The sequence below is a fragment of the Quercus robur genome, chromosome 2, assembly GCF_932294415.1.
Source record: "Quercus robur chromosome 2, dhQueRobu3.1, whole genome shotgun sequence".
Lineage (NCBI taxonomy): Eukaryota > Viridiplantae > Streptophyta > Magnoliopsida > Fagales > Fagaceae > Quercus > Quercus robur.
The window spans coordinates 78,570,305-78,596,561 of record NC_065535.1 but is presented as its reverse complement, the minus strand read 5'-3'; the positions used below and the strand labels follow the sequence as shown (position 1 = coordinate 78,596,561).

At 36.6% G+C, this 26,257-nt stretch overlaps 2 protein-coding genes and 1 pseudogene across 9 annotated transcripts; 1 reads left to right on the top strand and 2 right to left on the bottom strand.

Moving 5' to 3' along the window:
* Positions 1-1,125: 1,125 nt before the first annotated feature.
* On the bottom strand, positions 1,126-10,589 carry LOC126715180 (KH domain-containing protein HEN4). 6 transcript variants are annotated; one of them, XR_007651816.1, is made up of 9 exons: positions 10,398-10,589; positions 8,929-9,527; positions 7,831-8,259; positions 7,485-7,742; positions 7,117-7,383; positions 6,773-6,840; positions 6,347-6,420; positions 5,149-5,278; positions 1,126-5,061 (listed from the first exon to the last, which is right to left on the bottom strand). XR_007651816.1 is itself a non-coding variant. In XM_050415657.1 (8 exons), exons 2-7 carry the CDS (start codon positions 9,505-9,507, stop codon positions 6,372-6,374), a joined length of 1,650 nt encoding a protein of 549 aa, XP_050271614.1. In that variant the 5' UTR covers positions 9,508-9,527; positions 10,398-10,589; the 3' UTR covers positions 1,126-5,278; positions 6,347-6,371. The 6 variants fall into 6 exon arrangements, 2 of the variants coding, with proteins under 2 accessions (XP_050271614.1, XP_050271613.1); XR_007651814.1 differs by having other exon boundaries at positions 1,126-5,049; XR_007651817.1 differs by having other exon boundaries at positions 5,149-5,239.
* A 7,256-nt stretch (positions 10,590-17,845) lies between these two features.
* LOC126715179 (polypyrimidine tract-binding protein homolog 1-like) lies at positions 17,846-25,805 on the top strand. 3 transcript variants are annotated; one of them, XR_007651813.1, is made up of 10 exons: positions 17,846-18,124; positions 19,258-19,467; positions 21,225-21,287; positions 21,368-21,441; positions 21,568-21,663; positions 22,765-22,822; positions 22,897-23,001; positions 23,088-23,169; positions 24,701-24,929; positions 25,038-25,225. XR_007651813.1 is itself a non-coding variant. In XM_050415655.1 (10 exons), the coding sequence occupies exons 1-10, from the start codon at positions 17,942-17,944 to the stop codon at positions 25,046-25,048; spliced, it is 948 nt and encodes a 315-aa protein (XP_050271612.1). In that variant the 5' UTR covers positions 17,846-17,941; the 3' UTR covers positions 25,049-25,307. The 3 variants fall into 3 exon arrangements, 2 of the variants coding, with proteins under 2 accessions (XP_050271612.1, XP_050271611.1); XM_050415655.1 differs by having other exon boundaries at positions 24,701-24,766; positions 25,038-25,307; XM_050415654.1 differs by having other exon boundaries at positions 17,847-18,124; positions 24,701-24,813; positions 25,038-25,805.
* LOC126716260 (U2 spliceosomal RNA) lies at positions 20,173-20,355 on the bottom strand (annotated as a pseudogene).
* Positions 25,806-26,257: the final 452 nt, after the last annotated feature.

Below are 26,257 nucleotides of genomic sequence, written 5' to 3'. Positions count from 1 at the left end.
AAACTTTTTTATTTTGTTGAAAAATAAAAATAAGAGAAAAAAATTGTAGTTTATATAAATTTACTTATATGTCTCTATTACATAAAAAAAATAGTTATAAATATTAAAAAAAAATAAAACCCTTAACTTTTCAATTAAAAAAAAAAAAAAAAAAAACTTTTAGATGATAATGTGTAGGGAGGAGAGGGAGGTAGATGGGTAACTTCCCATCAAACCTCCTTAATTTCCTCCCCGCATTTGCTCTCCAAATCAAAGGAGGCAAGATTTTGGTAAGTCGAGGAGAAAAAACACGTAACCCCACCAAATCTCTCCTATTATTTCTTCTCAACTAAACACCAAAACATACCATTTTCTCTAATTCATTTTTCACCCCTCAATTATTTTCATCCCCACCAAATGCACTGTAAAGTTGCAGGAAAGTAACTGCATAGTCCAGGATAGCCAAGGTCAATCGATTAAAATGATTCTCTAGAGCAGTGAGATGGACCAGAGTGATAGTTGTGGGGTCTTCTTGAGATGTCTCCAAGTAGCTTTAACCATAGCAATGGAAAGTTAACAAGTCAAGTTGGATATGAACGTGGTAGTCAATTTGTTAAAACTTTCCCATGGTTAATGATCGTAGCCGATCTATGCTGCTACGAACTTCTTCATCAGTCCTTCCTTGAGGTGAATCATTGCACTGATATTTGGCTAAACTAGATTGCTATCAAGCTCATCAGTTTATTATTTATGACATATTATCCGAATATTCTTCTAACTCATAACGGCTACAATTATTGATATTGAATTTTTTTTTTTTTTTAAGAAAAATATATGCTGTAATTAATTAAAAGTAATATCAGTATCAGTTCAATGATATTGTTCCAATCACAACTTACTAGTTAGAGAAATTATGAAAAAAATTGTGTTATTAATATGCTTGTTATGCTAGGAGGAAAAAGATTTAAGCTGCGAGCATATTGTAATTTAAAAAAAAAAAAAACGTTAATATGCTTATACTACTATTTTTTTTTTTTTTTTCCTGAGGGGGAAAAACTACTTATTTTAGTTGATTGTAATGCTATGCCCTTCAGAAAAATAAATGTTAAGCCATAATATGCATATTTTAACTTATTAAATGATATGCAAGTAGCTTTTTCTTACTTCCTTTATTTTTGTTTAATTATTTTGAGAACTAGATTTCTACAGTCCAGGAGTGGGAGTGAAGAGTGATGGAAAAAATTGGAAAAAATCACAATCAAAATCAAAACAGGAAAGTGGAAAAAAGAATTAGGAGCGAAGAGTAGTCAGAAGACATCAAATTTCTGAAAGTTATTCTAGTATGTTACCATAGATTTAATACTTTCACGTGGATTTTTTGTATCTTTAAATATATTCTTACTTACTTCTAGTTTTAAGTTTTTTTTTTTTTTTTAATCATTATTTCTAGTTTTATAGAGTTATAGACTACAATAATGCATCCTTCCTTTTTATTAGCTTCTTGATAATGAGGATGTCATCCAGTGGCTTTAAAACATGATAAGTCCCCACGTGAAGCTGATGGGTCGGTCCACATAGAGTTACAGACTACAACAATGATCCTTTCTTCATAGCTTGTTGATAATGAGGAAGTCATCCAGTAGCTTTTTCTTGTGAGACAGTCCACACATGAAGCTGATCAGCCTTATGATCATGAAATATCAAAATACTTCTTGACTATACCTGGAGCCTGGAAAAGGAGGGCTCTACAGCTCCCTAAAATTTCCTTCACACTCCGTCACCATCTTAATGAGAATCATAGACTCTGTGGATATCTCTAACTACCAATATAGGATCGATAGGTAGTGGTTCAAACATCAGCTTATTTCCAAGATTGTACTCCTTAGCCTAGGACTAGGACTTTGATTGGCCGTTCAAATATTGAATTATTGACCACACAATTTGAGCTATGAAATCCAAAAATGAACAAATGCTCTACAGACTCCTAGCTTGTACTCTTCTATTTCTCTCCCAATAAATTTCTTACAGTTTCCCATCAAAAAACCATGTGCTCTACTAACTCGACCCCACGCATATCAGAGCTTCAGTCCTCTTCCACTTCAAATCTTTCCTTGATTATTTCTTGAGTTGGAATAGCATTCCATGCAATTTTTCGCAAGAAGAGCTTGGAACGTTCATGGATATTTGAAAGTTGAATTCCATCGTCGATTACAATCTGCACTTTAGCCGGTTGTTTAGCCATGTTTTCTCAATTAGAATTCCAGGTCTAGAAATAGTGTTGCCGAAGTGTAGTTTGTAATTAGGAATACTAAATACAACCAAATATGTTTTTATCATTAGTTGATGATTTTTATACAAGTTATCTTTGCTTGCATAGGCTCATGCAAAACTCCGCAAGTGGACAGAAAGTTTGGTAACCGGCATTAAATGTAAAACACCTAAAACACGTGAAACCAATAAGATAAACTATTGAAGCTGGAGATTTATGTCGAAAATATTCTCAACATCCCCAGAATCAGAAAATGCAGAAAACAGTAATTATACTTTGTCCACTCCGATTAAACACATGATATGAGGTCACAGATCTTAGTAGGAATATATATCCACATGGCTACCAGTAAGACTCCTACTCAATCCCTAGATTTGAGAGCAAAGTAAAGCATGTTTAGATACCGCTTATTGCTGAAAACTAAAAACTGAAAACACTGTAGTAAAATAATTTTTAAATGTATAAATAATACTATGAAACCCAAGTTTGTATTGAAATTTGTGTTTGGCTAACTTTTGTTGGTCCGTAATCAATACCATGAAACCACATTTTTTCAACAAAACGCACATACGCAAACATGCTCTCTGTTTCAGCACAATCCAAACACTCACGTAATATGGATTTGCTTTTGGATGGAATAAGCTAAACCTCTTTTACTGATCACATTTATTAGAGATTTAATGTGTATGGCAAGCGTCTAAATTCATTTAATTACATTACTAAAAAGACTATCAGATAATAATCATCTTTCACATTTGGGATAATAGAAGTTCTCCTTTGTAATTTTTTTTTTTTTTTTTTTAAATACTTATGAGAGAGAGCTTTGTGACTCATGGCCTTTCATCATAGAGAGACAATCTAAAGAACAAAAAAATAAAAAAGAGAGCTTCGTGACCTTTCACTTTAAGCAAAGAATCTCTCAACTAAACACCGTGCTTTCATTATTTTAAATGCTAGTTTCAATCATTATTCCAAGCTCAAAATCATGATTGACTGAGGTTCGAGCGAGCAGCTTGGCTAGAAGTCTTGCAATTTTCAAATCTCAATTTTCAGTAATACACAATAAGGCCAGTTAGCAAAAATAATCGTGCAGATGTTCTAAATTGAGAGCTTTTAATTCTTTTTCTGGCCACAGGGAAATACACTCCTTTCTTCATTTGCAACGCACTTGTGGGATTTTTAAATTTAACCACAAACCAAGGAAAAACAAAACAAAAAGTCTGGAGACACTTGCATAAAATCAGACTGACAAATTTTCAAATGGTGAATTGATTAATTTTCACAAATGCCAGTGATTGTCCTATTGTATAAGTGATATAATCCAATCACAAATTGACAAATGTTCAAGTTTATGTCTAAGTGTGGTAAAAAATGTCCCTAGAAGAACCGCTGTGTATTAACTCAATAATGACAGTAAAATTAAAGAAGTTAAAATATAAAAGCAACCCCATTTCTGAGACCACTCCCAACGTACTCCCTCTAGTCCTTTGGATCAATATGAACCAAACCCAAACATTGTCACTGTCAGGCAGGCAAGCTCAATGGACAAGCCTACTTTTTTTACTTAAATAGTACAGCATGACCACTCTCAACTCAAGACCCCTCTTTCTTAAAATTCAGCTCAGAGTTAAGAAAATAATAATTTAAATCATAAAACTCATGCAGTGAGACATCTGATACTATATATCCAACATTTGTCCCCAAAATTAATAAATATCAAGCAAAAACAATAGCATGTAAGACTGCAAAAGTACACACCATCACCAGTCAATGTGAGATTCCACCACATTCCAACCCAGATTGCACCCCTCTCTGGCATGGCTCATGACACGTGTGGCCCCACCAATGAGTAGGACACTGCTTTGATACCATTTGCAACACTAAGGTCCTTAAGCCTAAAACGCTAGCCCAATGAGGAATGAGTGCTCAAGAGTCATAAACTTCTCAACCTCGACTAGTGAAAAACTCTTACAATCCTGCATTGGGCTAGCCTTTCGGCCTTGAAGGACCCTGTTACAAAAATTCATATAAGCGTGTGTGCGTGTGCGTGTGCGTGTGCGTGTTTGCTTCATTCCCATCATGAACATCAAATATAAGATGCTCGACAAACAACTTCATCTATAAATTCTTTAAAATTTTACTTTGAAATGTTTTTAAAATAAAGTAATCCATGAATATATTAAATCTTTTTTTTAAAGTAAGAATATAAAAACTCATTTATAGATTGGATAGTAAATGGCATTCAATCAACATGAAATTTGCGTGCATGATAAACATTGGTAGGATTGAAAAAATACATTAAGGCTAAATTACAAATTAAAACCTAACTTTGACATGTTTTCCATTCAGCGCTTTCCCTCCATCTCAGTTCTTTAAACTTATATTCATTTCCAATATAGTCCTTCCATCCATCTCTGTCCAATCCACACCATTAGGTCCACCAAAACATCATTTGCAAAGTGAAAATACCTAAACAATCAACATGATTGGACAAAACTAGAGGAAGAACTAAACTGAAAATAGAATAAAGTTGAAGGACGGAGATGAGGAAAAACGAAACCTGAAAGACTGAATTGAAAACAGGTCAAAGTTATTCGTGTAATTTGTAATTTAACAAAATATTAATCTATCTAAAATAAAATTAGACAGCAGCATATAAAAATGAAATAAAGAGAGTACAAGTAACATGCATAAAGTGGAAGCCAGTTTGAATTCTCTCCAAACTAAAAGGAACTTGCCTGATTAAGATGTTCTTAGCCAGAGATTTTACCTGCCTCCTATGAAGAGGATACTCATAGAACCTGCCAAATGAACTGCACATGAGACTTAAATAACATTCAATAAGCTACAAATTGGTACCACAATCTAGCCCACACTCTGTGTGAAAAGAAGTGACCTACCCCACGAATCATAAAGTACTAAATACACCCAAGAATCTCCCAATCTGCATCCAATAGTACATGAAGTTCCAAGAATCCATCAAATGGCATGCTGTTACCATTCAGGTCAACCGTCAACTTTCAATCTTGCCTGAACACGCACAAAAAATTGCCAGACAACCAGACCCTTAAAAAATTTGTGCCCTTATAACCTTCTGTAGTTATGAACTCCAGTATTGCAATATATTTGATTTAAAAATCAAGATGCTAGCAAGCCAATGAAACTGCCAAACACAAAATTCTATGAAGCATTCATCTTTCTGTTTCTACCACATACAACTAAAGCCAGAAGATATACACAATAAGGTACACACCCAATTGGCTATCCAGAGAACAGATGTCTCCATAATCAACTCCCATACCTAGGTAATGTTAGTGACACACGGGTTCAGTTATACATTCTTCTGTATTAGCATTATTTTCTCTTCATAATGCTGTTCCAAGCAGTTCCATTGGCTCACAAAGTCACAGAAAATCAAGAAAAGTGATACCAAATAAACACAAATAAGAGATTATATAGCCAAAAATAGCTGCAAGTGGATTTCTGCTTTTAGGTGGCACAAGAATATCAATCCTGACATTAAGATAACATGAGAGTTCCTACTACATTTTATGTGGATCAACTTAATTCCAGTTAAATTAAAACAACCACAAAAGATCAGACTGCATATCTGAGAGCAGACAGTAAATAAATTCCAACACTAATACAACTACTAGAGGCAGGAAGCAACAAGGTTTTTTGTTTAACGAAATGTGAACTGGAAAAAAGCAGCAATAAAGGCAATCCGGATATATAGGTTCTTGGGTGCACAAGATATTGAGCTTGGTAATTTTGGTGTCATGGACATGGCAAATCTAAATGTGTACAAGATCTCCACTCTAAGTAGTTGCGTCAAGGTAGGCCATGAGTATGTCAAACCCTGGTTCATCTGGTCTTCCAGTTTAGGCAGTAGGCTAGCTTCAGGCTTCATAGATCTCAGCTGTTTTGATGGGAAGGGAAAGGCAACAAAGGGAAAACAAGAGCATCAGAATTCTATAGAGGGGCATTGGACAGGTTACGATATCATACTGTCATATACTAATATGAGATTGGGCTAGAGGAAATTGCCAGTTATAACAATAGACATGAAAAAGGATGTGAAGGAAAACTAGAGTCTACCTGAAGGTGCCCCCATCACCAAAGTCTAGTATCCATAGTTTCTCCGACGAGAAACAGGGGCCTGGCCTGACAACCTGGCAACATAAGCTAAAATCAGGATCCAGGAGCATCAAAACCCAACAATCAAAGCAGTTACCAAAGCTAACAAAATCAACACTAGAAACTTCCAGCACACATGCATTGGGAAGAATAAAAGTCTAGTATGCGGATGTTAATTTTGGGTTTCAAGGCATCTGATCAGAAACTTTACAGATTTATATTCATATAGGATTAACCAGAAGGTTTAAATTGGCTGTCAACCTGAAACATCCTTTACACTGCTGTCAGAACAGGACCAATATCCCAATAAAGATTAATTACTTCTTTATGAAAAAAAGGCACAGGCCAGGTGCATAGAAAGAATAACGAAGAAAGAAAAATTCTTACCCAGAGCTACCAGTACGTCCTGAAGAATAACCACCATAAGCTCCATAGGCATTGCCACTGCCTCCAATCTACAAATAATATGAACATGTATCATTTTAACCATAGGAAGCAATAGAAAAGCATTTGAATATGAGTGCAAGTGATCAACATATTCCATCCCATGAGTAAATTGTAAGCACATGGCACAGTAGGGAAAATATATAAAAGGAATGGCAAAAGACAGGAGGTATTTAAGAACAATGTGCAGATTTCCTGGAAAAAAATGCAAAAATAAAGGTAAAAAAATTTTCATTTTTTCTTTTCAAATGGTCAGTAAACATCCATGAAACCAGTTAACAAAATACCTGTGATCCACCATAACTTCCATAATTGTCAGCAGCTGCCAAATCACTTGAGCCACCGTAACCACCGGAATAAGAATGCACACGACCATGTCTTTTGCTATCTCTACTTTCATAGTTTAAACTATCAGAACCATCAGCTGACACAGGCAAATATGGAAGAACTGGCAGAAATGCAGACACTGCACCCTCCCTATCAAAAAGATTTGCTCTTAACCGTGTAACTACTTGTATAAGAGCATCCTTGGCAACATCAAGGTCTCCGGAAATCTGATTTTCAACATTAGACCCAGCATCCATAAGGACCACATAAAGCAGTGAGATAATAACTAGAAAAATAAACATTTCCAAATACTATAGTGATGTCTTACCTGCACCATCTCATCATCATCGGATGCAACTTTGGGAAGGTTTTCCTTTGAGAGTATTCGAATATTAGCTTTGGTGAGTCTCCTCATTTCAGTTACAATAGCTCCTCCCTTGCCAATAAGACAGCCAATTCGTGAAGTCGGCACAAGCAGGCGGGTTGTAAATGAGATAATTCCTGAATCTCTTTCAACTTTCTCACTACACCTGGGTTGCAAACGCACAGCTGCTTCTATAGTTGGAGAAAATGTGTCTTCAAAAAACTGAAATGGCAGAGTTCAAAATTCATCAGGACTACACAACACCCAAATTTATATGCCCAACATATACAAACACATTAAAAAAACTTACCTCCTTTGCTGAAATAGTTATTAAGCAATCATCTCCTTCAGAAGTTGAACTGTCAACTTTAATGACAGCCCCAGATTCCTGTCTGATCTGATTGATTATGGCACCACCCTTGCCAATCACGCCTCCAATATTGGCAGTAGGACAAACTACACGAAGAGAGAATTCTTTTGAAGATGCATCATCCCTAGGAGCTGAGTATAAGGAGCGAGACCAGTCACCAGTATCACCCTTGTATCCTCCATAAGGACCCATCAGTGGAGCTATGCCCACAATTGGGGCACCACCAGCCGGACCCATAAGTGAGCCACCAGATTGGTACACATTGGGTACAGAAGAAGTAAGCAAATGCTGAGAACGTGAAGGATTATCATGAAGGCGAGATGCAATTTGATATAGAGCCTTTTTCACAACTGGGGCTTCCCCAGATACCTAAGCGCACAATTAAACAAATAAGCAAACAAAGTTATAAGACCATCCACGCCAAAGAAAAATAGTTAGATGCATTCAGCTAAGAAAATCTTAGTGATAAACATTTAAAAATGAATGAATAACCCTCAACAGATGAATTCAAACATCTGGCATAAACATTCAACAAGGACAAAGGAAGACAAACAAATTAGTACACAAGAACCATTAAAAGCCCCAGCATATTTTCTAATATTTAAATATACATTGATAAGTTACAAAAGTGACCAATGGATTTTGAACCCATGACCCCATCCATTCTCTTGGAATAAGGAAGTGTCATTTGAACTAGAGCTCATTGGATAACAACCCCAGCATCTAACAATGACCAGATGTCTGCCCTCCAAATCCAAGATGGCATGCTCTTCCTAAAAGTAAAGCTACTTACTTTTTCTATATAAATAAAAAGTATAACTAATTACAAGTTTACAACAAGTCAATAAGTAAGATTTCAGATCTACCCATTAATCCCCATTTCCAATAGCTATGGGATTTATAACTTCTTGCCACTGATAACCTAAAACGGGTCCAGAAAAAAGCCAAGGAACAAAAGCAACAGAATTCATAGATAACGTAAAAAGCCAGGCAGTTGCAGTTCTAAGGGAATTTTCAATGAAAATTCATCCAGATTACCTGTACCAGCTCATCAGAGCTTAAGGCGCAAGGTGGCAAATGATCATCCTTAAGAATGCGAATTTGGGCTCCAGTCTCACTACGAATGTTCTGAACTATCTGTCCACCCTTTCCAATTACACAACCAATCTGATCAGATGGAACAAGAAGGCGAGCAGTAACTTGGTGACCTCCATCAGATTCCTCATCACCATGCAAATCTTCAGCGATAACTCTGTCATGCACCTTGAAAAGAGCATCTTGTGCTGGAGAAACATAATTGCCAGTATCTTCAAAAGCATTAGTCTCATCACTGGAGCTGTAGAGAGTAACAACACGCTCCTCGCATCCTGGCACTGTCTCCCCAATCCTAATCTTTGATTTAGTGTCTGCCCTCAACTGCTTGACAATTTCCCCACCCCTACCAATAACACTTCCAATCTTTCTTACAGGGCACAAATACCGATATACAGTGTCCTCCGAATCAATGACAAATTGGTCTCTATCATCACCGGGATTTCTCCTTTTATTACCGCCATTGTCAGAATGGTCGGATTGAGAATGGGTCCGCTTCCCATAATTATTCCTCTGGCCAGCCATTAGAATAACTGAGTTGATATCTGTTACCAAATCAAAAAAAAACAAACAAGTCAGAAAAGATCAAAAAGAAAAACTCAAGGACCTTCAAGCAAGATTACTCTTTTATATCTATTCTAATGCAGTTTCTTGCTTTTAAATATAAAATTTTGATGGGTATGGTAGTAGATCAAAAGCACCCATATGCTTTTCATTCATCATCACTTTTTATAACAATAACAACAACAAACCAGCTTGTTTATAAAGTGATTGTACTAGTGCTTACTCCTTCAGTCTCTATTGAAACTACAAAGCAAACAATTTCAGCCTCGAATACTATCAAACCTAAGCTTTACAACAAAAAGAAAGCTTATTTTCTAAATGACACTTTAATTTTGTACATTGAATGAGAAATTACTACTAATACAGATTCAATCGTAGATGATTTCCGAAATTTAATCAAACCCATTTCAATAAATAATTGATTTTAATGTATCGAGAAACTTAACTAACCAATTATTTTGTCTAAGTCCCAAATCTTTAATTTATTTTTCATTCTTAAATTCCAAAAAATAAAACATAAAATTGGTTCTTTGAACCCCAAAGCTGAAATTCTGATTCAGATGGAAAACAACAATCTCTCAAAATCAAAATCCAAAGAAAAAACGAAAGTCTCAAAGAAAACCTTTTTCGTCAACGCCAAGGTCAAGCAAGCTCAACCCAGTAACAACTAAGACCGTTAAGTAACAGAAAAAACCGCCATGAACACGCAATTACTGTTAATTAAAACGTAGATCTGAGCAAATAAGTTCCACCTAAACCCTAATTCCCTAACCTCCAAAGAAAAAGGTGGGTAAGATCGTAAATAAGAGGAAGATTTCAGGGGTAGAGTTTGAAACTGTAGGGAAATCTACCTTAGATTTGGGTATGGCAACGTGTGAAGAACAGGTCTGAGACTTGGTGACGATGATTGAGTTTGCGCGAACTCGAAAGCCGTAAGCGTTAGCGAAGAAATTCTTGTACGAGAGCTCTCTCCCTCTCTCTCTCTCTCTCTCTCTCTCTCTCTGCGTTTTGGATTTCTATTTCTAGGGTTTTGACCTGACCACGCTTTTTTATGTCTGGTGAGTATTAGATTTTGCTCCCTATAGATTCCTCAAATTACTTACTAGTCCTCTCTTTAACCTTTTCTTCTGCACCAAGTCTAGGCATTAAAAATAAAAAATAAAAATAAATAAAAACACTTTTTTTCTGTCGGTTTAACTAAATTTTTTTCAAGAGTTAAGTAACACATTGTGAATATGTGATTACTGATTTGTGTAAAAAAAAAAAATTTTGGTGTTTGTGATGGGATCATGTGCAGTTTTTTTTTTTTTTTTTTTTTTTTGTTAAGAGGTCATTCATTTAGAAACTAACTAGCCAACATAGGCGGAGCATTGGTGCATCGCCTTAAATACAAACCCTTCATATTATTGTTCACAAAAGCTACCATGTGCAGTTAATATTACATTACACCAATCACTAAAAGAAAAAATAAATAAAATAAAAAACTAATTAGGTAAGATGTGCATTTAGACACCCCCCCCCCTCCTTTAAACTATGGGGTTGTAGAAACCCTATACTTTTTAACTTAGCTAATTTAGTACCTACAACTTTGTGATAAATAGCTAATCACATCTACCACTTCTGAACCTGCTTGCACGAGTAGTCTAATTTGGCCCCTTGGAACAACAACTTTCCCATCAAAGCCTAACAAAGGTGAATCATAAGCTGTCACATTTTCAGGTTTCAAGTTTAGCCCTTTGTACAAATCAGGGTACATAATCTCTACCCCGTTACCCTGATCCACCAACACCCTCTTTACATTGTACCCTCCTATCTTGAGGGTGACCACTAGGGCATCATCATGTGGCTGTATGGTTTCAATCTTGTCCTCATCCGAGAAACTCAATATTGGTCGAATCTCCATCCTATCCCTCTTCGGCTCAAGGTTAGAGTCCTCAGCAGGTGGCCGAGCTACAGGCATCGCCCTGAGGGGTGAGAACCAATTCTCCCTGGAGCAGCGAAGATGACATTAATTGTGCCCAAAGATGGCCTTGAAAAGTATCACTTTGAGATCTGGATCTTGCTTGGCCGCTTTGCCCACTGGCCAGATGTAGGAATTGCTTTAACTTTCCATCTCTGACCAACTATTCCAAATGATTCCACAAAATTCTGCAATCTTCCGTGGTGCGCTCTTGCTCCTGGTGGTATTGACAATGAAGGTTTTGATTACGCTTCATTGGGTCTCCGCCCATTTTATTTGTCCATCTAAAGTATGGCTTATTCTTAATCTTTTCCAAGATTTGATGTACCGGTTTCCTGAACACTGTGCCAACCACTTAGGTAGCAATAAACCCTGACTGTCTAGCAAAGTCTCTTCGAGGCCGATTATTGTTGTATATGTCCGACCTGAAATCCCTTCTATCTTGAGGGATAACCTTAGTTTTCCCTTTCCCTTGCTGTTGGTCTTCCTTGACCTGTTTATACTCGCCAATACGGTCCATGAGCCGACGCACACTCTTTACAAGCTTATTGGACAACGACTTTCTCAAATCATGCTCAGCAGGTAGGCCGACCTTGAAAGTCCTTATGGCCACATCATCAAAGTCCCCATCGATTTCATTGAACATCTCTCAGTATCTGTCTGAGTACGTTTTCAGGGTCTCTCCTTCTCACATGGTCATAGGCAATAGGGAGTCTAAGGACTGGGGAACCCTACTACAAGTCACAAACTTGGCCCCAAATGCCTTAGTGAGCTCCTTAAAGGAGCTAATAGAACCTTCTCTTAGATTATCGAACCATCTCATTGCCACAGGCCCCATACTAAATGGGAACACCTTGCACATCAAGGTCTTGTTCCTGGAGTGAACGGCCATCATCTGGTTGAAATGGCTCACATGTTCTACAAGGTCTATTCGACTATTGTACATAGTGAATATTGGTTGAGCAAACCGCTTAGGAAGTTTTCCTCCTTCGATTCTGCATGTGAAAGGTGATCCAAAAATTTGGTTTAACGCTTTGCTCATAACGTCATTTCTCAGACCTTTGCAAGACGAGCCCTTATCTTTGTACTCATGAGGGCTGTTTTCATCACATGAGAAAGACTCATTAGGGGAAGTCCTTGACCTGGGCCTGTAACTGTCATCTCTACCATCGTCAGAGGAGGAGCCAGAATTGGAAAGAGTTCATCTTCGTCACTCGCAGTGCAACTTCTTCCTCAAATGATCAATCTCCAGTTACATGACTCTGGTATTCTCCTCATGAGAGACGTGGCTCCCACCTCGAGACTAGCTCCTGCTAGTATGGGTGGTATGCACACTAACTTCCCGGCTCCTTCTTCGCTCAAGATTGAGAAAATGATCTTGACGTTGGGACATCATAGATTCCTCCTAATTTGGACCTGAACCTACCATAACTGAACGTTAAACTTACCATAACACAAGAAATTCTCACAGACGGCGCCAATTGTAAGGACCCAATTTGGTTCCCAGAGTCCAAAGGGTTAAAGGATTTAGGCCCAAATAGCTCATTACAATGAATTTGTAGATAATGTATTAGAAAACTAGATTTTAATGAGTTAGACAACAATTATAGTTGGCCCAGATGATAAAAAAGAAAAGATAAACTAGTTTATCTAAAGAAAATCGTCATTTGCACAATCTGAGGAGATCAGTTTTTGTATATATCTTCTTTGAATTTGGTTACAAGTCCAGCTCTTATTCCTATAGTATTTTTCTCTTCTTTTTTCGATCCCCTTTCTTCAGGGTATTCTTTCTCTTTTATACTGTCTTCCTTCTTTCATCTCCACCCTCCACATGTAGACCAGGTTTCTAATGTTGATTCTTGTCCTATTAGCATCTTCCTGAAGTCTCTTGTTGTAGTTGTAAGGCTGAAAATTACTGTTCAGGTATTACTTCCACATTAATGCAGCCAGAAAGTTAGATACAGAGCATTCAATGCGGTGGTGGCAGCTTTCTCTTAGATATTTCATAGTTCCCCTTTGTCCTATGCCTTCATGATGTGTATCCTTATCAATAGAATCTCCCGGAACGTTGTCCTAGATGGCAGACCACATCTTCAAACCTTTGCTTTGCTCAGCCAAAGAGGCATTTCTCCTCGGACCACCTTCTTGGGCTCTTATGACTAAACCCCACCCCTTCATTTACTAACACAGACTCCCATGACGTCGTTTACTCGTCCTCGGACAACTAGATGTCCTCGGATTGGACTCTCAACCCAACATATATATAGATATATACTACTGGGCCTATCACACCTACATATGCCATCTATTATTTCAATTTCCTAAAATAAATAAATAAATAACCCATCATATTTAGGTAATTAAAATAATAGAAGATATAAATTTAGCATTTAATAAAATAGATGGATATGTGGCATGTTTTTATTTGTAGAATATATAGTAGAGTAGGAAGAGTGGGATAGAAGATTTAGACTCCCTTCCACTACGCTCTAAAATGTTCCCAAATTCTTTTCTCATCTCCCATCTCCCACGCTTTATACATCATGGTCGAAACAACTTTAAGCTCCTCCTTTTCACCAGCGCCAGTGGTCCTCATCGACGGCTTATCTCTCTCTTGACAATGGTACAACGCATGGCAACTAAATGTTAGTGGTTCATGTTGCTAGAGATTACATTCCTTCATTGTACCTTATGAATTATACCCTTGACCATTTTTTAAATTAATTAATATAATATGCTTTTACCATTTATGTTAAATATTTTTTGTTTTTATTATGCGTTTTGGTATTATTGAATGATCACTTTTTAAATAACGGGAAGTGGCTTTGTTATTAATGTTTTAAATATTGTTTTGTACTATAGGTATTGGTAATTATTGCACTTTTATACAAAATGATGATACAAAGGAACCCTAAATTTTATATCATTTAAAATATGAGGTTGTATTCGTCTAGTTTTAAGAAATTTTAAATCTTTGACCAAAACACATATGCGCGCTCGCTTACGCGCACGCACACACACACACACTCTCTCTCTCTCTCTCTCACCAAATCAACTCTTATAGGCATTAACCGATGATTCAAAAACAAGGAGAAAATCAAATCATAATTGATCACATTTTTGTTTTGACTTTTTATTGTTCTATCAAATGAGGAAGGAAGGCATTATTGACAAGGAAAGGGAGCATAACAAGGCAAGGGGAAGGACGAAACCCACCATAAGGGACTATAATGCATAGGGAGGCACAACAATGCTAGATCTGGCTTCTAATGATTACAATATGCCCTCCTATGATGGTGGTAGTGAGTGGCGCAACCTAGATTTGGCCTACCTTCAATGAGATGGGTTCGACTGGTTGGTTTTGGCTAATCAGACCCCTATTATGCATTTTGTTGAAAATAACCAGGTCTTAAGGAGTGAAACTCGTTGCAAGGATCAAAACTAGTTGAAACTTACCAAATTGGCTTGACTTGAGGAGGGGGGGGGGGGCATGAGTAAGGGTGTCCAGGGGTCGAGTTCGGCCAAATTGTCCACCAACTCGCATTTTACCCGACTTTATACTAAAATTCCTTACTTGCTATTAACTAGTGGAGCATTCTTGTTGAAAATAACTAGGTTTTAAGGAGTGAAACTCATTGCAAGGGTCAAAGCCAGTTGAAACTTACCGAATTGGCTTGAGTATAGGGGTATGAGTTAAGGCATCCACGAGTAGAGTTTGGCCAATTTGTCCACCGACCTACACTTTACGTAACTTTATACTAAAATTACATACTTTGTTATTGATCGGTGGAGTATGGGTCCAATCCCTAAGCCTTCAGATTTTCGATTGTTAGATTGATTAATGACGATGCACAAAATCGTTAGTGAATTGGATGTCCACACGCGAGATGAATGAGGTACCTAAAGAACAAAAAGGTAAAGAACCTACAAAAAACACCGATGGGGTGTCGGTTAAAGTCCGCCTGAAGGTTAAGTTAATGATGGAGGAATCTCCAATAACTCAAAAGTGTAAGAGTTAGAAAATTGCACATACCTTGTAGAATAGGAGACTTGGTGCTTATATAGTGGTGTAGAGCTGACCAAGATCCCATGAACATAAGATCTTTTCTTGTAGGGAAGATATGAAGTTAATGTTCCGAGATCTTATAGCTTTACTTCCTATTCTAAGAGGATACGAATGTGTAGAAGGATCTTTGGACGTGGTATACAAGTTCTTTCCATATAGGGATGCATGAGTGGAGAACACGCAAAGGCGTGGGACTAGGTGTAATCCACCATCGGTATTGGATAACCCGACTGGTGATTCTATACCCGATGGGAGAAATGGATAGGGGTAGGGAAGTTTCCTTTCATTGGAATTAGACCTGAAGAGGGAACTCTAACCCAAAAGGCATCCTTACCCCGAAGGATACTCTAAACCTGAAGGGTACTTTTACCCTGAAGGGTGAAAGGCGTTAGAGAATTTCTTAGTTAAAAATACTCTATCAATTAAAGTCGCCATCATCCTCAACGATGGTGGCGCATGGCAAAAAGCTTGAGATGTCCATCAAGTTTGGTGTGAATATCTCACTATAATTGGAAGAAATCTCGTAAAATCGACAAGAATCTTGCAAAATTGACAAGAATCTTGTAGGGAAGATATGGAGTTAATGTTCCAAGATCTTAAGGCTTTACTTCCCGTACTAGGAGGATACGAATATGTAGAAGGATCTTTGGATGTGGTGTGCAAGTTCTTTCCATATAGGGATGTATGAGTAAATAACACGCAAAAGTGTGGGACTAGGTGTAATCCACTATTAGAATGGATAACCCTATGAGTGATTCTATACCTGACGAGAGAAATGGATAGGGGTAGGGAAGTTGCCTTTCGTTGGTATTAGACCTGAAGAGGGAACTCTAACCCGAAGGGCATCCTTACCCAAAGGATACTTTAAACTCGAATGGTACTTTTACTCTAAAAGTTGAAAGGAGTTAGAGAATTTCTTAGTTAAAAATATTCCCTATCAATTAAAGTCGTCATCATCCTCAACAATGGTGGCGTGTGGCAAAAAGCTTAAGATGTCCATCAAGTTTAGTGGATATCTCACTATAATTGGAAGAAATCTCACAAAATTGACAAGAACCTTGCCAGATTTGGCAGATATCTTGTTATCTGATGAGATATTTGCATGGTATGACAAGATTTGAATGGTGAAGAGTAGTGTTAAGGCTTAAGAGCAAATGATTTATGACAAGGAGTGAAATCTCAATCAAAACCAAATTTTTTGGATGTGAAGAATTGCCATTAGAACTAATGGGTATTGGTTTCCTCAATTTGCAATCGTCATCAATCGACACAACAGTTGTATTAAGTGGTTTTTTATTCTAATAGCTTTGGTTGGGCAGTTTGATCGAGTCCAAATATGGGTTGGACAGCCTTATCCACGAGCATTTGATTAGTTTAGGCAAAAAGTATAGGATCACACACTTTGATACATCTTTGACACATGGAAAGACGATTAAATTACTTTCCACTAAGTACCAGGGGTGAACTTGTGTGCAAGTAATGTCACACATTAACAAAAGTGCAAACCCCAACATAAGGTGCCCATAAGGAAAAGTGTTTAGACTTTGGACTAACTATAAACCCAGAAGTCTTTGGTTTGATTTCTAGTTGAGGCATTTCACGTTTACTTTATGCCTGCTTGGTGGGAGTGTGTAGCCATCCAAGGTTTGCCCCTTAGGGGTGGTCCACTTGACTACATCTTGAGGGGTTTCAAACAAATATACAAGTTCAGTCAAAGTGTACAGGCATATGTGTGTAAAAAATATGATTTTTTTTTTTTGGATAAGAAATATATGATGTTTGGCTACACATTTATTTATTTTATTTTTTTTTAAATAATTACAACATGCTACTAACCTCGCAGCTTGAATCCTTTCCCCCCTAGACTCCAAGCACTTTGTGTATGAGAGGTGCCAATTCATTCATTTATTATTTATACTATATATAAGAGAATTTTTCTCTTTTAACTAGACTTATGTGTGTTTCAAAAATATAAGAGTAACTTCATTTAGAAATAGGTTCATAAATGTTAAATAATAAATTTCATTTTGAATGCAAAAAAAGAACTCCTAAAATTTATAATTTTTTTTTCCTTCACATTCAAAACAAAATTACACTTATTTATAAAGTTTATCATTTTTATTTGTTTGAAAAATAAAAAAATATATTTCTAAATAGAAGAACTTCGGTGTACGCTCTCGTTATCTTTAAGCATGTTGCCGCCAGGGAGAAAACGGTAAATTGACAAAAAGCCAACACACACTACTCACTCTATCCCATATAAAACTTTCAGATTTACACCTCGTTCACATTGACCTCTAGAGCTTTCAAATCTTTCTCGGGAAAATCCTTGCACTTTCTCGACAGCCAAACACCGAAGAAAACCCTAGATGTCGACCTCCGGGCAGCCCCAGTTCCGGTACACCCAGACCCCATCAAAGGTCCTCCATCTCCGCAATCTCCCATGGGAGTGCACTGAGGAGGAGCTCATCGAGCTCTGTAAACCCTTCGGCAAGATCGTCAACACCAAGTGCAACGTCGGCGCTAATCGCAACCAGGCCTTCGTCGAATTTGTAAGCTCTTTTTTACTGTTCGCTTCTCTTTGATTCGTTTCGTTTCCGTTTCCGTTTCCGTTTCTGTATAGTTGTGATTTGAATTCATGAATTAAGTTATTAAATTTAGGGTTTTTGGTAATGGGATTCATTTCCCTTTTTTTCAGCTCAAAATTGAAGTTTCTTCATTGTGTATAAGAAGATTCTGTATATTATGAGTGTAAATTCAAGGATTGTGATCTTGTATATGGGTGCAAGTGTAGTTAACCTACTTGTGGTCTAAAGGTTTGGGAAATGGAATGTTTGATTATAATAGGAAAGTATATGGAAGAGAGCAAGGGAATTGAGTTGGTTCTAGTGAAGAAGAAATGGGGATTAAGAAGATAGCATAGAAAGAGAAGTAAAGAATTTGCATTAACTTTCATAATGAGAAGGAATACGCGGGTGCCTAGTTCATGTCTGATCTTCCACACTTGTATTATGCACTGCTGGGCTGGTTTGCAGCCTTGGGCTCATTACATTAAGTTGATAGAATGAGGGCTTTGGTGAAGAGGGAATTTGAGTTTGGGTGGAATGGGGTTTTGTTGAGTTGCTAAACTGGGGAATGGATGTTTAATGAGGCACTGTTGGTGTTGATTGAAGGCCAAGGAATTGAGAGAGAAGTTGTGGTGGGTTTAAGTAAATTCTCTTTGGTGTTATGTGTTAATGTTGTTTGCAACAGTTTATCTAGGATTGTTTTGGTTCTTATCCATTTGCAATTGTAGAAAACAGTCAACAAGTTTTCTTTTTTTTGGGGGGGGGGGGGGGAACCATGTTTTAGTACCTTTTCATAAGGTTTATATACATCAGAGTTGATAACACATGTAGTTTTAGATGCTAGAAACTTTAAGTGGCAATTAGCAGCCTAGAATTGAATGAGTATGTTGATGATGGGATTTTCTTTACCCCGTAATTTACGCTTCTAACAAATGCCCCAGGGATTGGAAATGTATTATTTTTCATAGAGTGACTTTAAGCTGGTTTCTGGACATGCATTTTTCCCTCTCCTAAGTGCACATAGTATAGTGTTTGTTTCATTATTATTATTGTTTATACTGTACCTATGTATCTTCGGGTAGGGACTATGTATTTATGATAGAGATAAAACTTTGCAGGGTGATTTAAATCAAGCAATTTCAATGGTTTCATATTATGCATCATCTTCAGAGCCTGCACAAGTTCGTGGTAAAACTGTGTATATTCAATATTCAAATAGACATGAAATTGTCAACAACAAAAGTCCCGGCGATGTTCCCGGAAATGTCTTATTGGTAACCATTGAGGGTGTAGAGGCCGGCGACGTTAGCATTGACGTTATTCACTTGGTAAGTGTGTTCTGACTCGATCATTTTTTGTCTTTTAGATGTTACAAATTTTTAGTTTGTAAAGGCGCATGAAAAGCTGAAGTGATCTTTTAAAATTTTTAATTTTGCAAAGCATATGTTGTGTTATGTATGTTTTTTTTCCCCTGAATAAGTATTTGATTTTTTGGGTGAATATGTAAACAAAGTTGTTTTCCTCCATGCAATGGCAGAAGCCTTCAGGCAAATAGTGTAAGCCTTCTAAGATCTACTTTTATAATTTAAACATGACTTTACGGGAAAAGGTTAAATAGAACATAGAGAATGTTGGTTCTTCAAAGGAACTTAACAACATTTCAATACTCTTTTACGGACATTTTAGTAGTTGTCATATGGTTAATGAAATGTGGTTAATGATCCATTAGACGTTGAGCTGTATATAAAGGACAAAGCAACGCAAGAAACTAGGCAAAATTTTGTGTAAATTTCCAGAATAAGAAATATTGTGAATAAAATACGATTTTCTTTTTCTTGAGCTTGTGACGTTGTACATATATCCTTTAGGTGACTACCATTTTGAGTTTTCCTCCTATCAATGCCAAGAGCCTTGTAGTTCAACTGGTTGGCCTGGTGTTTCCAATGGAGACATCTAGAGCTCAAATTCCCCCTTCCCCAATTATTGAATTATAAAAAAGTTATCCTTCTATCAATAAATTTCATTATTACCCATAAAATAAAATTTTATTTTGGACATGCATGTACATTCCTTATTGGTTGGATGCAACAAACTCATTTAACTCAAGAACACAAGTGTGCCTTGCTTTGAACCAACTGCAAGAATTTTGTTTGACATATTTAACTGATAAGAACAGATACTACACTTCATCTTAGCCAAAAGGCCGAGTGAGGTATAAGAATTTTGTTTAACACAAAAAACATGTAATCTTTTTAAGAATTGAGAAAGATTAATCAGTTTTATAGTGTATGTACCCCTTGGAATTGAGATCTGAGGTGTGCAAAAGTCACACTTGTGCCTATGCTGGTGCCTTCTGTAGCACATGCTTTGTTGGTATTTTGAAAAGCCTAAAGGGGTTTCTAGGTCAGATTGCACAAAGGTGAGACTGGCGAGCTCTGGAAATGAATTTCAGAAGTTGCCCTTTGTAATGTTTGATTGTTGACAGATTTTGCATGTATTGGTCATCCTTCAGTCTTATGTTAACAAACTCTTGTATAAAAGTCGTGGATGATGTTGATTTTGACTGTTTGACTGTGCTTGGTTTCTGCATGCCTCATATTAGGCATCATTTGACATGTTTGAAAATGTTTTTTCTTTTTTTAGGCACAGCTCCAAAATTTTACAATCCTCATAATTGGTACTCCACATTTTCTGTTTTTGGTTGAAATCTTAGTATTTGGGTTTCATACCTTTCCCTAGTACATATTTTGGAAATATTGGTTTCATTTTCACTGTTGTAGTTTAATTTTTTTTCCCTGACATTTTATTTAGGGCTAGCATCCTCATTGAATTATGTGGTGATGTCTCTTATTTAAATTCTTTTGTGTGGAGACAGTTTGGAATTATAATCATGTACGTCATACACCTTTCTAAGGTCACGCATATATGTACAGGTGTCATTCTGCACTTATTTCTCATCCATTTGGAATTTCCTTTTTTTTTGTCCTGTAGTATCTACACCTGGCCCGGTTTCTAATAGTTATCTTATCTTTTGTCTTTATGATATTAATATGATGGGATCATAATTATTGGAATTTTTTAACAGGTATTTTCTGCATTTGGCTTTGTGCATAAAATTGCTACTTTTGAGAAGGCTGCAGGTTTCCAGGTGTGATGTCAACAGCCAGTGGATCTTTTTGACATTTCATTTGTCTGGCTATATTATTCTTACTTTTTGGCATTTTGTAGGCATTAATCCAGTTCTCTGATGCTGAGACTGCATCTGCAGCAAGGAATGCATTAAATGAAAGAAGCATACCCAGGTATACCTAGCTTTTGTCCCCCCAATTCCCACCCAAAAAAAAAAAACCATCTCCTTTGGACTTTAATAAGTGGGAAGTGTGTTAATGTTTATGTCTGCTAATCATGTTATAATGATTTACATTCAGGTATCTGCTTCCAGAGCATGTTAATTCATGTCACTTGCGTATTTCATATTCTGCACACACTGATCTGAACATCAAGTTCCAGTCTCACAGAAGCAGGTAACAATGGACTCGAGATTCTGTAAACTGTTCATTTACCTTCTTAAGTTCTTTTGTTGTCGACCCTGTTCGTTAACCAAATCCTTTGCCTTTGTTCTTATATGCTATTGATTTTGGCTTTAGAAATTTGCTAATTGATGTCTACAATTTTTGTCATCTAGGGGGTTAGTGAAGCCTGGTAGGCAGAACACAGATGTGTTGTCATGGCCGCTTAGTAATCTCCTCAATCTTTTGATAATAGTTTAATGCATTTGTTGATGTCATAGTAGTGAGAGTTCCTTATTTATTATTTTGGAAATGCATTGGGTGACACAAATGCTTCTTGATGGAGACAATCTTTGTCATCTTGGACAATCAGTCCCAAGAACTTCATATTTATTCTTGCTATAGTTTACTTAGAAGAGAAAAATAACTTCATAATTATTTTTAATAGAGCTTATTTTTAGTCTTGTTTACTAGTATCTTGATCTTTTCTATATGGTATTCTATTTGAAACATGGCAAGGATAATTATTTTCTATATCTACATTACTTTATACTAAAATTTTGGTGTCAGCAAAAGGTGCATCCAAGTTATTTCCTTATCTTTTCAAGAGAACAATTTGTTCTAATGTCTTAATCATCATTTTAATTGCTACATTTAAATCTAACTATATTGATGTTACTTTGAGAGAATATGTTGCAAATGGCCTGGCTTGCTAGATAACTAAAGGAGAAATATATAATGTATCAATATGCTTCTTTTTCTGATATGGTCCATTTTTATTTTATGAAACTGGACCTTTTTTAGTCTGTCAGATATTATCACCATTGTCACCACTTGACTTTCACCAGTCTCTCTGGAATCATGAATTTATCTGTCACAAAGTATACTTTAATAGTCTTAATGTGTTGCCTTTATTTGTTCATTTTCAGCTTGCTTGAATGTACATATATCTACTTGTCAGTCTTTGCTTTAATATGGTTGTATTTATGCTTTTTTTTTTTTTGATAGTAATATGGTTGTATTTATACACGGTAACAGTTTCAGAAAGTTGTATATTAGTATTAGTGTGTAAAACGACATTTGATTGTTGTGGACTTTATTTGCATGATCCTGCAGGGACTATACAAATCCATACCTTCCTGTGAATCCTACTGCAATTGAGGGAATTGTGCAGGTAACTTCTTGTTTGTGGAACATCCCATTGTATTTTGCAGTTGTGAGTGTACACTAACAAGCTGTCATGTCCAGCCTGCTGTAGGGCCTGATGGAAAAAAGAAAGAACTCGAGAGCAATGTGCTTCTTGCTTCAATTGAGAACATGCAGTATGCTGTCACTGTGGATGTTCTTCACACAGTGAGGGTTATATGTTTTCCTCATGTGATGTGATAATCAACCAGGTGATTTTTACTTATGCATTTGTTCTGGTATACTTGTTACAGGTATTCTCTGCATTTGGTACCGTTCAGAAAATTGCTATATTTGAGAAGAATGGTCAAACTCAGGCACTCGTCCAATATCCCGGTATATAACCTTTTAATCTGGCGATTTAGGTTCCCATGAATTCTGTAGTTCTTTCATATCTCTTTGCATTAATTATGCATTCTTTTACCATAGTGTTTGTCAACTCTATGGTTCATGCATTTTAAGATGCTTCAAATGTGTGTTTTTTCCTTGGGCTTTTCACTTTGAACAAGAACTGAGAAAGGAAACAATTCTTCATCTTTTGATCGTTTGATTCTCTAATTTTGGCTTATCATTTTTAGGTCCTCTCTCTCTCTCTCTCACACACACTCACATTTGCTTGCTTTTCTCTATGCCAAGCATTGAACCTTTAATTGAACCCACGAGTCCCATCCCCTGCGTAACTAGGCCTCAGCCTTTCTATCTTCTTTTTTATTTAATAAAGCTCTTTACTCACTGATTAATTAAAAAAAGAAAAAACCCAAGAGTCCCTCCAACATGCCCCATGTTGCTTTCTAGGTGCCATTCCGACCTGGTATCATTACTTTGCCAGTCAGTTTAGAGACCATTATAATCATGGAATATGTGATCACTAGAAAATGCAGTGTACATTTTAGTAATTCTTTACCTGTTTTCCTTTTAATTTTTTATGAATAATAGAAACTTCATTAAAACAAAAACAAAATATCAGTATACAAGAAATGTACTGAGAGAACAATTAAGGAAAAGAACAAGTGTCTATGAAAGTAAGCAAGGAAGGAGAAGAAGCGTTGGACAGTGCAGCCTTGTAATCAAATGTGTCTTAGTATTTGGGTTTCATTCTCTGTTGTGGATGTCTCATATACCTTATTTTTTAAATTTTTTCACACATACCCAATGTGTCTTGATCCCTGGATCTCACCTTCCATCTCATTATTATGGGAGGAGGATGTGCCAGTTGAGCTATAGCTCAATTGGCGCCATAAATACCTCAAGTTATTGGATAAGAAATGTGGAACTGCTGAGGCTTAAAATTTGCGTGTACAAAATATGAACCTAGTTATCCTTCTGTTCAAATGAAGTTATGGACTTGAGTAGATTAAGTCTGTCATTTCACACTCAAAGAGTCAAAATAGCTTTACTTCTCATTTTCTTTAAGCACCTTTTTTAATTGTTGAAGAATATGGGGCAGAAATGAACTTGAGATCTGTCTACTTGTTTGGGTTAACATATTTTACCTGGGTTTATTGTAGAAAGTCTAATTTTGTTGCCTTGCATATCCACCATTTTAGCTTGGTTTTGTCTAATGGTTTTCAGTCATTAGGGGTTCCTGTGATTCTTGATGCTGGCATTAGTATCTATTATGACATAATTTTTAGTGCTTTGTTCCTATATTTCATTTCTCTTCTCTTTCTAGAATGAATGTGTTATGTTACCATATTTTTTTTGAGAAAAAAAAAATGGTGACATAACACATTTTTAAGGCCTCAGTTGTTGACGGCTCATTTCCTTTTCAATGTTATTTTGATTTTTTTAAGGCTGTTAGCTGATAACTTACCAAAAAGAAAAAATAAAAAAAGCTGTTGGTTGACTTGTTAATTGTTGTCTTCAGATGTTAATACTGCAGCAGTTGCCAGAGAAGCTTTAGAAGGACATTGCATATATGATGGTGGCTATTGTAAGCTTCATCTATCATACTCTCGTCATACTGATCTCAATGTAAAGGTATAAATATATGATTTTGAGTTAATGTTCATGAGAAAAGATAAAAGGGGAAATAATGTAAAGACGTCCTTAGAAGAAAAAGTGGATCCATTCTAGATCAAATTTGGTACTTAAATGTATGCTTCTTGACACTTAATTGCGCTTTTATAAGGAGTACTTATATTTTATTACATGTTTAAGAAAAGCTTCTGAGAATCTGACCTTTTGTTTTACATTTCTTGTAGGCTTACAGTGATAAAAGTAGAGATTATACAATCCCAGATATAAGTTTGCTTGCAGCACAACAAGCGTCAGCGCTCCCTGCTGCTCAACCAGTTTGGCAAAATCCTCAGGCTGGTCCAATGTATCCTGGGAATGATTTTACAGCTCCAGGTGCTGGTCCTGCTCAGTATCCTGGTGGACAGGTAGCACCATGGGATCCTAGCATGCAAGCGGGCAGACCTCCATTTGTCTCGGCTCCTAGCACTTATCCTGGTCAAAGTTATGCAGCATCCTCAGTTTCTTCATATGCCTCTGCACCAATGCCATCTAGTTCTTCCTCTCATACACCAACCAGCCAAATTCCTTCTCCTGGGGCATCTATGGGATTATCTCCTGGGGCTCAAGCCAATTTGCGACCTGGTGGCGTTTCATCTCCCAGTCATCTTCAACAAGGGGTTTCTCCAAATGTGCGACCTGGTGGTGCTTCACCTCCTGGTCAGCCTGCATATTATGGCCAATAGGTTGTGTCTTCTCTTCTTTATCTGAATGCAATTTATTAGCATCACCCTCTCTCATAATACACAAACGCATTGTCTACCCTGCCCTGAAAGAAACCTGTAACTTAAAATTTTTCTGTGTGACATACTTCAACAAGTTCTAATCTTTTAATTTCAGCCGCATTTGGGGTTTTGGGTGACTATTTTGTCTTGTACCCTTACCTTTTTGAATTTTGATTTTTTGTGTTTTATATATAGTGCTTAGATGTAATGGAAATTGAGTGGTTGACTTGAGATTGGATGACTTGAGAGTTGAGACTCCACAATCATGGGAACCTCATAAACAGGGTATGACCTGAGATTGGACCTGGTTGGTTAATAAAACTGAATATTTGGTAACGAGAACTTAGAAACCTCTTTTGTATAGAAGTAAAAGGTATGTACGAAGTTAACGTATTAAAAATGAAATTAACCTTTGTTTCATCAAGAAGCATTACCATTAAGGGCTATGCATTAAGAAATGGAAAGAAAATTAATGGGTGTGATGCTCAAATGATAAATTCTGGTAGCCTGAAAATTTGATTATGCCTCCAATTTGGTGTTAGAACTGGGAAAGGATAGGAGAGCAATTGTCTATACAATGTTTAATCAATAAAATAAGATGACTTTTAAAACTGGGTGAGAACCACCAATATAGTTCAGGTCTGGTATCTATCATTATATGATATTCATTTTGGATGGCAAAC